This window comes from Colius striatus, chromosome 17 (genome assembly GCF_028858725.1).
Source record: "Colius striatus isolate bColStr4 chromosome 17, bColStr4.1.hap1, whole genome shotgun sequence".
Classification (NCBI taxonomy): Eukaryota; Metazoa; Chordata; class Aves; order Coliiformes; family Coliidae; genus Colius; species Colius striatus.
Genome location: NC_084775.1, coordinates 16,598,969 through 16,612,101, shown reverse-complemented (window position 1 = coordinate 16,612,101; position 13,133 = coordinate 16,598,969). Strand labels below are relative to the sequence as shown.

At 45.5% G+C, this 13,133-nt stretch overlaps 1 protein-coding gene across 2 annotated transcripts in view; it reads left to right on the top strand.

Moving 5' to 3' along the window:
* The window catches only part of TTC28 (tetratricopeptide repeat domain 28), a 124,193-nt gene that overhangs the window by 75,704 nt on the left and 35,356 nt on the right, over positions 1 to 13,133 (top strand). For both annotated transcript variants that reach the window (XM_062009598.1, XM_062009599.1), the window contains one exon: positions 10,670 to 11,177. In XM_062009598.1, the coding sequence (XP_061865582.1) occupies positions 10,670 to 11,177 (508 nt within the window). The remainder of the gene's footprint in view (positions 1 to 10,669; positions 11,178 to 13,133) is intronic.

The window sequence follows — 13,133 nt, the reverse complement described above, 5'->3', positions numbered from 1 at the left end:
TCAGCTGGGAATTAGCAGATTCTGCAACCATCTGAACATACTTTGTGTGCAGCTCAGCCACTGGTAGTTATTTAGGTTTGCAATAGTTTTTGCCAGTCCCCTTTAAAGCATGCCTGGGCCAGCGATGAAACATGGCCTAAAGCTCCTATGTTTTCTGAATTACAGCTGCTTACTGTCAGGCTGTGCAAGTCAAAGCTCAAATTTCACTTTCTTATTTCCAGAAGGAGATGCAGAAGGAAAGATAGATCATTCCTTTCTACTGAAATCTGTAAATTCTGTAAAGCCAAGGTTTTCTACCCCTTCCTGAAGAGAAGGGGAAATGCTTTCCAGGTGTTCTTCCTGCCATGCTTTGTGTGTACAAGGCACATCCTCAAGAAATAGCAAAGCTGTAAGTGTTCAGCCTTTTTCCTCGACTCCTTCTGTGCATCTTGGTACAGAGCAAAATAATATTTTTTCATGTTCCTTGCCACTCATTTTAGAAATAGCCATTCTGCTCAGACAGATAAGGAAAAAGACTGCAATATAGTCTGAATTAGAAGTGGTGCAACCGCCCTTTGGGAGTCTGTCTTCATTCTTCCTAAAATACAACCTATGGGACAATCCAGTGTGCTCTGAACCTCACCTGCAGTGCTCTGAGCTGCCCAGACCTGGGGTGGTTGTGCAAAGGCCAGTCACCTGCTGGTGCTATAAACTGGTCACCCTCAGCATCTCAGGCTGAACGGCTCCAAGCAAACATGTCAAGGCGGTATCAGCTCTTGCTCATGCTTGAGCCAGGTGTGTGTGCCTCTGGCTGAAGATCTTTCTAAATGAGTGGTATGAGAGCTTGGAGCTTGTCTGAAATATGGACTGCCTCCCTGACTGCCTGCTTGCATCCCTTCTTGGCCCAGAATGATTTCTGTGTTTGGACTGTGCTGATAGCCACAGGTCTCTTGCCAGAGATGAAATTACAACTGTTTGCACTTCAGTTGTGAGGATCCCTGTGCTTGCAATCGTGCTACAGATTTGGCTGGGAGTGTGAAACTGCAACCCTTCTTCTCTGGAGAAACCATCATAGGGCATGTCACTGTGGAGTGAGCTCATCAGACCACATGCAGCTGGTAAGCTGTGGGCCAGGTTCCCATTCTGGTTACCTTGTCAGACATTCAGAGTCCTTCCACAGCTGCGCAGGCTTCCTCCTAGGTTCATGCTGCTGCAGCCTGTCACCGGGATGAAGCTGGAGCAGAGCTATTGCTCATTGGGGAGCACATCTCCTCACCACAGTGCCAGTGCCTGGATGTGAGCAGCCTGTATGTTCTGGTACGTGTCTGTGCCGCATCCTCAGCATCAACAGTGCTGCTCTGCTTTTGCTGGGCTCTGTCATTGCACTTCTCCCGGGAGCCAGCCAAGTCACGTCTCAGAGCTGCTCTTCCAGCTGTGAGCAGCTTCCTCAGTCCCATTGCAGCTGCTCGGCTACTGAGAGAGTGGAGACTGTTCGTGGCGTTTTTGGAGCATGCAGGGGTTTGTCTTTTCTCTTCAGGGCAGGCACTTGTGGCATGCTGGTACGTGCTAGGTCCCAGGAGACATCTGTGGCCTGAGCATCATCATGTGTTGAGCAGGAACTGCCAGGGCCAACTTTTTTTATCTCTTCTCACAGAAAATTCTGAAGTGATCATCACCTGGTCACTTGCTTCCTTGTTTGTGCTTGGTTATGGTTGGTCTCACATGGAGTGCTAAGAGTCAAATTGTTCATTAAGTGCAGCTTGAGGGAGCCCACTGCAGTGTCTCTGCCTGTGGCGCTGTGTGGGGCTCAGACCACGCTTCGTATGGCTGTCTCTGGGGCTGCCAAACTTCTCAGAAAATAAAAATTTGAAAGTCCTATGACCACAGTTATTTTGTTATGTTTGCAAACAGTCTGGAAAATGAGGACAGGAGATAAATATCTCACAAATGAGAACTGGAAAGAGTCTCGGGGCTAAAGCAATTTGTCATGCATGAAAACATTGACTAAGATGTCAGAAACAGGCTGTGCAGGCAAAATTAGAAAGTAGTACTTGCTGCACTAAGAGACAGAGCTTTGCAGAAAATCAGCAGAGAAGGTATTTATTTCTCTGCTTCTGCTTTCCGTCCGTTTTCCTCTTCTGTAGTGAAGCCACTGCTTCAGAATAATTTACTACAGTTGTCTGTCAGAAGTGGATTATCTGGTGCCTGTAGCAACATGAACAGGGAAGACTAAGAGGAGAATACACCTTATTCCTTACAGCTTTATCACATCTGACTGAAGTTTCACAAGGAAGGAACAGGCTGAGGAAGGCTTTGCTGATTGATGGCCTGTATTCGTGGTTAATGCATCCTCTGCTAAATAGAAGTACAGGAATGACAAGTTTTGGGTACGACCACTGTTGCTGTACTCAGCAGCACATAGCTTTCACTTCTTGAGCTTTTTCAAAAGAAGGGATTGGAAATGATGTGAAAGCTTTTGTTAAGAGATTAGTGTCTCTTTGTTCCTGATGCCACAAGAACATCAAGAGCATGGAGCCTGCTGCATAAGCACTGTGAGCATGGCAGGGTGGTAACTTTGCAGGAGCGTCCTCCTATTTTTGTGTCCAAAAAATCCCTTAGTATCTTGTCATGAAGGCCAAGAACTGAGAACATAAATGGGTAACTGTGGTGCATCCTGTATTTATAAACATTTTTAGGGCAAGGGATTAGTTTTTCAGTCTTGTTTCTCCGTTATGTCTTCTCTTTTTCTCTGGGGTTCTTTTAGGGGATCTTTTGATTCTTGGAGGTACTTTCAAGAAATTGTAAGCTGGTTTTTGATTCAGCCTGTGCATGAGAGACAGCTTTCCAAATCCCATGACACTTAAACAGGATTTACAAACAACAGAATGATTGACCAGGCAGCTAACCACTCATACAAAAGACTGGTCCAAATCTCTACTCTCCAATGAGGTGAGATACCAGTGGCAATCAGTTCCTAGGAACTCAGTGGAAAACTACCTGCAGAAACCAGAAAATGGTAAAAAGATCAGTCCCTTGCAATTCATGGACTGGCTACTTGAAAGAAAGGGCCACATTTGCTTTGGAAGCTATCGTCTAATCTGAGCCCTTGCACTAAGCCTGGTGTTGCAAAGCCTTCTTGCTGGTCTCAAGATGGTTTTAGTGTGTATTTTTATTATTCCTGGGGGGAAGCTGCCAAGAGTCACTGCCCAGTGTGCAGCTTCAGCTCACAGTCTCCCAGTACCGCCAGAAATGGGTAAGGTCCAGATGCACCCTTGGCTGGGCTGGCAGGAGTTTCCTTGACTGGCAGCTGAAGCAGTGGAGGGATCCAGCAGGATTTCCAGGGGTCAGCCATGAGGCTGAGCTGGGGGAGGAGGGTGCTGCACAAGACATCCCAGCACACATGCCTGGTTCTGATGATGTTGAGACTTACTGTGGCTTGAGTGTTTTTTGTGTGATAAGACATATGGCCGTTACACCAAAAGTTGTGTTGTTATCTTCAGGACTGTGTAAGACGTAAGACTTTGCTTGCTTTACCGCAAGGCCGGCACTAATACTTTCCCTGCTTTTTGGGGAGGTGTTTGCAGATCCTAGTTCATGTCTTCCAGAATCGTTGCTAATTTTGTACTATACTTGAAGGTCATCTCATTTCTAAAACTAAAACCTCAATACTGGCCTCTTGCCAGCAGGAGCTGGCTGAGCACTTCAGGGTAGCACAGGTGTGCTGAATCCATCTGCAGAGAGCTGCTGAAGAAGGGTGTGAAGCAGCCAGTACAGACTTAGGTAGGAGTAGGACAGATTGGTTTTCCAGATTTCCTAACAGGACAGAAGCTTTATTTTCACCCCTGCTGCCCTTGAAGTCTTGGTTCTGAAGGTGGTGTGATTCCAGCTTAATGAGAACTTGGAGAGATTTGACTCAATCTGCAGAATGTCTTCCTGGACGCTCTCTGCAGCATTGTTCAATTTATCAAAGTTCAGTCTTTGTCTGGCCCAGATGTTTGGCTCTGGGTGTACAAAGTTACAGACATACACTTTCCAGTTCGTATTGTTCCAGTGTATGCTTACACGTCAAACAGCTGGTCTTTGAGGGGCCTCTGATTAACCATTGGGACTCAGTCTGACCTGTGATGTAGATATACACTGAAACTCCCATTAAAAAGTGTGGTGCTATTCTTTTCCTCATTGATTTCAGCCTCTCGCTGCAGGTGATAGCCTTGCTTCATTAGGGATCTGAGACAAACTTCCTCATACACTGGAGGAAAGCTGAGTGCCAGCTTCTAGGAAAACACTTGCCATATTAATTAATTCACGTATTCTGGGTCTTCTAAGGCACTAGTGTTACATTCCATCTCAGACTGAATCACCTGCGTGGCTGAGAGGAAGAGCTAGGCAATGTGTGCAGCCATAGTGCTTGAGCATCAAGGAGTTGGATTTGTGTAATTAGACATAAATTCTTTGCCATTCTCTTTCTGTCTTTCGCAGATCTTTTTAGAGAAAGTCAGCTTAACTGGATTCATAGAGGTTTTGTCTGGTTCAAATGTGATAGGGTGAACGAAGAGAAATCTGACCAGTGCAGGAAATTTGGGAATGCACTAAAAGGCCATATGCTTTGTTTTGTTTGGAATTGTGACTCAAAAGGGAAATGTAATACTTCCTGTGGATCTCTTTTAAATGTCCCCACTTGACCTCCACAGCACATAGATTTTAACTGGAGGAAATGCAGTCTTCTGGTTTTGCTTGCCTCTCACACTATCTGCAAAACCTAGCACTCCACTGAGGCCTGTACCCAACTGCAGTAAAAGAAATGAGTCAGAAAGCTTGTGCACAAGCTGCAACTCAGGGAGCAGCACTCTTTGGCCCACCTCAGCCATGACTTTCCTTTATTGAGTTTCCAGTGAAGTTGTATCCAGCTTTATGAGCAGGAGCATTGTTAGGACTGGCACTGGTCAGCGTGCCACTGTAGGAGTTGCAAGATTTCTTTGCCTGCACTGAGATTTTCTCTAGGTTCTGAAAGATCCAAGTTTGTAACATGCTGACTTATTCTTCCAGGACTGGCTTTGACCACGGCTTGAGTCACTTCTCAGTGTGGCCATCTCCGAGAACCTTGTGGTTTTAAATGAGGGCTTCTTTTCTTACCTCATCACTAAAAAAGTAGAGTCAATCATCCTCCCAAAAGTGATTACACACAAGAGGCTTTTAGATCATGTCCAGAAAGCTACCAAATTTTGACTGCTTGGGATAAAAATATGTGAGCCCCAGATGATGCTTAGACTTGATGCTAAGATCTACTTTGTAGTGTTTCTGGGCTGGTGTATTTTGTGTGACTTCTTTTCCTTTGTGGAATGAGAATTCAGTGCTGCAGAGCCTACCCCAGAAAGGCAACATGCTCCTTCTGAGTATCTGGCCTTTGCACAGCAAGCTGGTGTTGTGCCAGCTCACACAGTGAATGTGAACAGCCTTTTCGATATGAGTGGCAAACAGTTTTAATAAATGGATTTTGTTGTGGAATACTTGCTGCTCCTGTTTACCAGCAAATCTCTGCTAACTTGGTCAAAAAGATTTGCAATTCTGTGAAGGGAGTAACTCAGGTTTGGTTTTAGAAGTTTTCTAGGCAGAGCTGGGCACTTGACTCCTAAATGATACCGGAGGAGAAAGAGTAAATGAATTTTCCACTGGAGCAGCACTATCTTAAAATGAGCAGCTGCAAGTCAGTTTTCCCTTTGAAGCCTTTGGTCTCAGGAAGGTGGCTGACTATGAGTAACCTGGCGGTGCAGCCGTTGTGCTGTTCAGGTTTGTCTGGATTCATCTTTTGCCATTAAACAGGAAGAACGATCAATCCTCTAGAACATTGTAATTTCTCTGGACAAGTAAGGAAAGAGAGGGCTGAGAGTGGATGGTAAGCACAACCAATGTGAGTGTCTGTTATGAGCAGCAAGTTCTTGACACCTGCAGAGCTCGTGATTTAATCTGTTAATCAAGAGAGAATTGGAGCTTTTTCTGCTGTATATTTTGAGTTTTTCTATTGTCATTTAATTCCTTGTTTTTCCTTTTCAGTTAGCAGCAGTTACAAAGTTCCTTCCAGACATTCAGATACTAATGCTTCTGTTCTGTGGGTTTGGGTTCTTTGGGAATTGCTTTTTGGTAGCTTCTCTGTAAACGACAAACCTTCTGCAAATAAATTGGATTTGACTGGGATATTGATTCCAGTGTATTTTTTTTCCCCAGGAAATAATTACCTAAAAGCAAATCCCCTCCTTCTTTCTGCATACAGATAATGTACAGGAGGTTGCTATTGCCTGCTGCTTCCTTTCTTCTTTTCAAATGCATGCCACACAAAGGAGAAAGCTGGATGTGGTACTGGTACTGTTTACTCTTTACGGTGAAGCCTGATAATGCTTCTAGATTTAAGTATTCTTTGTGTACATGTGTTCACACAATCTGTTGAAACTGCCTTCCCCATACCAACCCCAAAATACACTCAATGAGCCAGGAAACCTTTGCTTGCACTGAAGAGCAAGAACAAGCATGAGGAGGTATGTCAGCTCTCAAAAAAAGCCTACTGCTGACTGTCCTAAGCACAGATGTTCTGAGTATGCATGGCTGGTCTTTTGCATACAGCTCCACCCCATCGTGTAAGATCAGGCATTGCTGTTAGCCCATGCCCAGAGGGAGAACGGAAGTGGAGAGAAACAGCATGCAAAGCTTGCTGCAGTCAGGCTTTTGAATTTCACAAATGCCTAGTCCATTCCTTGGCTGTATAAGCTCCATCTCTGTTCGCTCCTAATTGGTGTCTGTGTTTGGGCATTAAGGCTACCTTATAGTGAGATATCGGGCAGAGCATTTTCACCTTTCCCATTTTAGAATTGTTATACAGTGTTCTCATTTAAGGAGGCTGCGCAATTAGTTAAATAATTGTTTAAATGTAACATAATTGGGAAATGACCATTCTCTGGCAAGGGTGAAGTATCTAAGAAACACATCTCTCTCTTAAGTCACCAGGTCCCTGTTGGTTGTCATTCTGTGATGCACATCTGCTTAACATCAGACCCTTTACCTTATATACCTGAAAAACCTAAGCTGGCTGTTGCTTCCAAGAAAAAGAGCAATTAGGAACCTTTTTTAGAACTCCCTTCTGTGCCTCGTCTCAGTGGCAGAAGAATCTGCTTTCTATTAAAGTGATAAATTGTGTAATTGGAGGTGTAAGCAACCACCAGTATAAAATTTGTCTTTGTCAGATATATAAAGGATTGATTGTCTTTGTTTGCTGATGCAAAACCCCACTGGTATGAAGCTGTAGTCTCCCATCACTCTGCTACCAAGCCGAGATGCGTGCTAGCACAGCTGGAGTCTGTTTCACATGTGTCAACTCAGTACTCACTGCAAAGTTTTGCCTTTGCTGCCAGTGCATGTGGGAATACCCCGACTCTGTTGGCCCGATGTGTGAGCCATGTAGCGCTCCCTGCAGTGGATCCTATCATGCAGAGGCTTTTATTAAGTATACAGTGATGAATTTATCTTCTGGAATCCTATTACTAATCCTGTTAAGTGAGTCATTGGTGACCCCCAGCAGATGTAATCACCACATTGTTCCTAAGCACTGCTTTAATGTCAAGTCTCTCTTCTGATTGCCCCCGTGAGCACATACAGAGTACTGATAGTCATCTTGCTGGAGAAGAGATGCTGCACGCAACCAGCCCTGGAAAAGCCAGAAATGCCCTAGGGTCTGTTTGTGCAGCCTGCAAGATGATTGAGAAGTGCATCTCTCTGAGCACTCAGATAACAATGGAAGCTGCTCCAGAACAAAATATATGGAGAGTGTTGGTGTGAAGGCCATGTCAGATGGTAGAGGCAGCCTTCCTACCTTTATCTGTCTGCCCTTAACACTCATTTTCCATATCTCTTTTTATCTCCTACTTATTTTTCTGTTCTGCTTCTCCTGTCCTCCGCCCACGTCCTGGTTTGTACAATCCAGCCCTAGGCACTCAGATGTGTAAGCCAAGTCTTTTTGCATGCCCAGAGAATGGTTGCCAAGCTTACACCCTTCATTCTAGTTCTCTACTGTGAGCCTGGAAATCCTGTTGGGCAAAGGGATTAGGAGCCCAACAGGAGTAGGTGGTGTGGGCAGTAGGAGTGAAGGTGGCAGTGTTCTGCAGATCATTTTTGGAATGAGTATGACTGTGGTCCTTGATGTTCTGAGCTAAGTGCCTGTGCTTCTATACAATCTGTAAATCATTTATTTCTGGGAAGTTTACCTCGTTTTCATACCAACTTGTAGTGCTTGCTGTTGGAGAAGCACCTCCCAAGGCCAAGACATCATTTGACTGTGTGGCATGGTGTTCAGTAGCTTTGTTCCCAGCCTGTCACTATGCCACTGGAAAAGCTACTACCTTCTCTGGTCTATGGCAATTACAGTAGAGAAAGCAATTTATTTCTAGTTCATTATAGCCTGTATTGGCAGTATGAAGCTGCTCTCACCATCTGTGGGACTGAGCCAAAGGCTTTTTCATCCTGCTATCAGATGGAGTGGTACTGAGCCCCTGTAGGGATGCTGCAAGGCTCTGCCACTGCTGTTCTTACATTGTCCCCTGTGTTGAATGAAGTTCAGCGACAGTAACTGAAAAAAATTAAGACATTTTGAATTCTGACAGTTCTTCCATTATGATTAAGCTACCTGAAGAGATGCCTCAGGGAGAACAAACGCAGCTTGGCTATTTACAGAGCTGGCCAAGGGAAAGCTTTCTTGTAACTTCTCTGTCTTATGACCTATAAATTGTTTATAATAGCTACTGTCACCTCGGGTTCTTGTATCACAAAAGATAGTTTCTCTATTAATTTGAATCAGCATAACATATTTACAGTTCCTCAGTCTGGAAATATTGCTCTGTTAATGTCACTCATCACCTGTGCTCTCTGCCTCTTGCTCTGGCCCATAGGTCTTCCTGACTTAGCATTACTCTTCTAATTGTGATATAAATTTAGTAAAAATAATCTTTGAGGAGGTTTCTCCTGATACTGCTTTTGAAAGTCATGAAAGGCCGATTTCTTCAGGGATGCAGTTTCAGTAGCAAGATGTGGTTCCGGTTGAGAGGTGCTGAGCAAGCTCTCCTCCTGTAGGAGATATTTCCTGATCCACTTTCTTTTTATATCTGATTTCTAGATAGTGTGGCCAGGAAGAGCCTTGGAGGTAGGAATGAAAATCCTGCATCTGTGGGGCATAGCCAGTCTGCAGGTGGGAGCTGAGCAGGAATATACCAGTTTATCAAGGCGAGGCAAATATCCAGAGGGAATGCCCAGGGTGAGAGAAAGCTCTCAAAGTTATGTAGCTCCTGGTAGCACAGAGTTATGGCATTTCAAATAGCAAGGACAAGTGTCCTGAGATGCTATGTCACTCACCTTGGGTGGAAGAGTGCACTGGATCTTTCCTGGGCTGGAGTGCTAGGGAGGAATGAGACTGATCTCTGTGCACTCATTCATCCTGACTGCTGCTTTCTGGAGCAGTGGAAAAGATGGATATTGTGGAATTGGGTCACAGCAGCAGCTGGGTAGCAAAAGAAGTGCACGTGCAGGGACCATGGAGGGCGTGGGGTCAGGGCTTTGGAGTCAACAGCCATGCTGAGGCAGCAGATGTGCTCTTGGCTCCTTGCCATGCTGTCTGACTGTGTATGCTCTGACTCTGCCAGGTGGAAGACAGGCCTGTGTCCTGGTATATGAAGTGGGCAAAGACTCTGACTCTCAGATAATCCATCTTATTAAATATAGCTGTTTCTCGGTGGTAAGAACTCAGATTTTCAAACAGCTATGTTTATTTAAGATGTCCCTAAGGGACAGAGGCTCTAGCTGCTGAAATACTATTGTCTTTGCCACAGTCCCAAGGTTGTTTGGGGCTCAGTAATGAACAATGACCCTGATACTGCACAGTTAAGAATCTTGCTCTTGAGAGCTTGTTGTGATTGGCCAAGCAAAGTACATAAAGATGTTGGTGACTCTCACTGGCCTGCTGGTATTGCATCTCTCTTCCAGCTGAGGACTGTCTGCAAGTGTGTAAGTTTTCCAGCAGCAGGTATTCTGCAGTTGTTTGGCCTGGAAAGTAGTAACTCTTGTAGTGTCTCAGCCTGCAGCGTTTTGCTTTGACATCAGCCTGCAGGCACTGAGGAGGATGTTGCTTTGGTGTGGGCAGAGCGTGGAAGAGGCCAAGCACTTGTTTGCAATGTTCTCTGCAGATGAATATCATTATTTGTCTTTTCTTAAGAGCTGCCACACAGGATCATTTGCTGTGTTAGCCAGACTTGGTGTAGGTGCTAAAGCGGTGCTTGAGGTGTGGCTGCCTGCAGAAGTGCTGCTCTGTGGGACTGCTCAGGCTGGAGTGCAGTTTTCTGCAGAGATCGCTTTTTTTTTTCTCAGTGGTCTCTGCATCTTTCCAATGCCATCCTTCTCCACCAAGTACACACACACACACAAAATGCTTCAGAGGAGGAGGTAATTGTAGCCCTGTTCTCCTGAGTCAGCCCCATTCCTGCTGCCTCTTCCTGATCTTCCCTGAGGGGTGTAGAAAAACTGCAGAGAGCAGGTTTTTTAGCTGGCAGTCACATCCTTTCTTCAGAATGAACTTTTGTGGCTTTGATTTCTAGAACTGCAGCTCTCTGACTTGTTTCCATGAATATTTGTACTTACTTTTCCTCTCTTATCCCTGCAGGCAGCATCCTCAGCGCTGAGCAGTCTGGGCCATGTGTACACAGCCATCGGGGACTACCCAAACGCACTGGCTAGCCACAAGCAGTGTGTCCTCCTTGCAAAGCAGTCCAAAGACGAGCTGTCTGAGGCACGGGAGCTGGGCAACATGGGAGCAGTGTACATTGCAATGGGGGATTTTGAAAATGCAGTGCAGTGCCATGAACAACATCTTAAGATTGCCAAGGAGCTGGGCAACAAGCGGGAGGAAGCCCGAGCCTACAGCAACCTGGGCAGCGCGTACCACTACCGCAGAAACTTTGACAAAGCCATGTCCTACCACAACTATGTGCTGGAGCTGGCCCAGGAGCTGGCTGAGAAGGCCATTGAGATGCGAGCTTATGCTGGCTTGGGCCATGCAGCGAGATGTATGCAGGACCTGGAGAGGGCTAAGCAGTACCATGAAGAACAGTTGCACATTGCTGAGAGCCTGCAGGACCGAGCTGCTGAAGGCAGAGCCTCTTCCAATCTAGGTAAGGCCGTGAAATGGAGCAGAATTTATCAGGGAATGCTCTGACTATCGAAGCTACTGCCAGGATGCAGGAAGTTTGCTGTGTGCTGTCTCCTTAGTTACCCCATTTTCACCAGACTCTTTTAATAAATTAAGTAGGCACTTGGCAGATTGTGTGCCAGAGCATCCCATGTATGAACATGTATCCCATGTTCAATTATTAACCTGCTCAGAAAGGCGACAGAAAGAACAAGCTCATGGGAGACTGAAAATGAAAAGGTAAAGTGCATTTGAAGAGCTATTCAGAAAAAAACATAAGTCTTGCTCTAAGGCAAGAACTATGTGTATTACCTGGATGTCTCTTTGGAAGCTTGTAAGCTGGATATGCCAGTATTATGCTGCCTATGTTGGTAGACACATAGGTTAAATCCTAACTAAGTTTGCTTTCAGAATGTACACATTAAATAATAGCACAGGAGTGCCTTAGTCTTCTAAGGAGAGCCACTGGCATCCCGGTGGCTGTCTGGGAAGGACTGAATTACATCAAAGTGAAGTCCATTCCTGCTGCTTCTTCACAGTAACAGATGTGGAAGCATCCAAAGATGTGTTTCCAACTCTACTGAGGAATGGGCTGCTGATGTTCCAGCTGTCATTCAGGATGTGTTCTCAGCTGGCTGGGAGTGGCAGAACAGGGATGGTGCTGCTGTAACAAAATATGTGTTTCCTGGCAGACCCTGAGTCTCAGCTCTTGCAGGCCACCCCACGCTGTAAATTAGCTTGTTTCTGCTTGGCAGTTGGCTCTTGGATCGTTCTTAGATGCTAATCGTACTCTAATGTTATCAACAGCAGGTAATTGAAAAGGCCTTGATGAATTACTTAATTTCTCTTAATAGCTGAGTCCTCAGGAGCTGAATGAAGAAGATAACGTGAACTGGAGAAAACAAAACAGTGCTGGCTTTCTAATTACTGTTGCGGATCTCCTCCTTTACACAAATTAGGGCAAATGTGTGAGGCAAAATAGGTTTGTGAGGCAAAATAGGTTTGTGAGGCAAAAGTGCTTGGGATGCGTTTAGCATTAGAGAGTGATGAACACTGATAACATTTCTGTTAGTGTGATAGAGCACCCAACAGGCAACAGGGTTGCAAGTGTGGTGCTGGCCTTGGGGACATGCAGAGATGTGAGGGATCTACTGGACTGTGACAGAGACAGAGGGGCCCACGTGGAAGAGTAGGACCTTGGATTGGGCAGGCAGGGAGCGGGGCAATGCCCTTGGTGCAGAGATGGAGACGCTGCCCTTGACTGCGCTGGGAATGCCCTGGTTTCCAGCTCATGGTCAGGGCTGAGAGGAAGTTTCTCTTGCTTTGAAGCTTAAGTTAAAGGGTTTTGTTTGCAGTGGAAGCTGACCAGAGGGTGTGCAGGCTGTTCGATGGTGTAGTTACTGGGAGGTGGTGAGGCAGTGTTCAGCTCATAAAATGGGGATGGTAGATGTGCTCTGAGCAGCCCTGGCAAACCATCAGAGGTCAAGGGCATTTTTCATTCACTTCCCTTCCAAGGCACTTGCTGCTCCCTGGAGAACTGCCCCAGTTCTTCCTGAGCAAATCCAGGAAACTGAGGATGTGCAATCTGGGGAAGTGGAAGCTCTCACTTGCTTTTGTTTTCCTTCCCTATATCAGTGTGGTGATGAAGCACATCTTGGGTTGTCTGTGTTGTCTCCTCCTGGTTTTATGAGCCCTTTGCCATTCAGCAGACCACAGCTCTTACGCTGGAGAAGGAGTTGTGGTCTAGTTCTGTATGTAGTTTCTTCTAATTGCCTATATGTGCAATGTAATCTATCTCTTGTAAATAAAACCCCACAGAAATGGTGAGATGAGATGAGATTAGCAATTCACTGTAAGTACTCACTGAAGTTGCTTTGCCTTATCCCAGTGTGAAACAAGCAAAAGGAAGCAATTTGATCTTCTTCAACCTTTGTGGCAC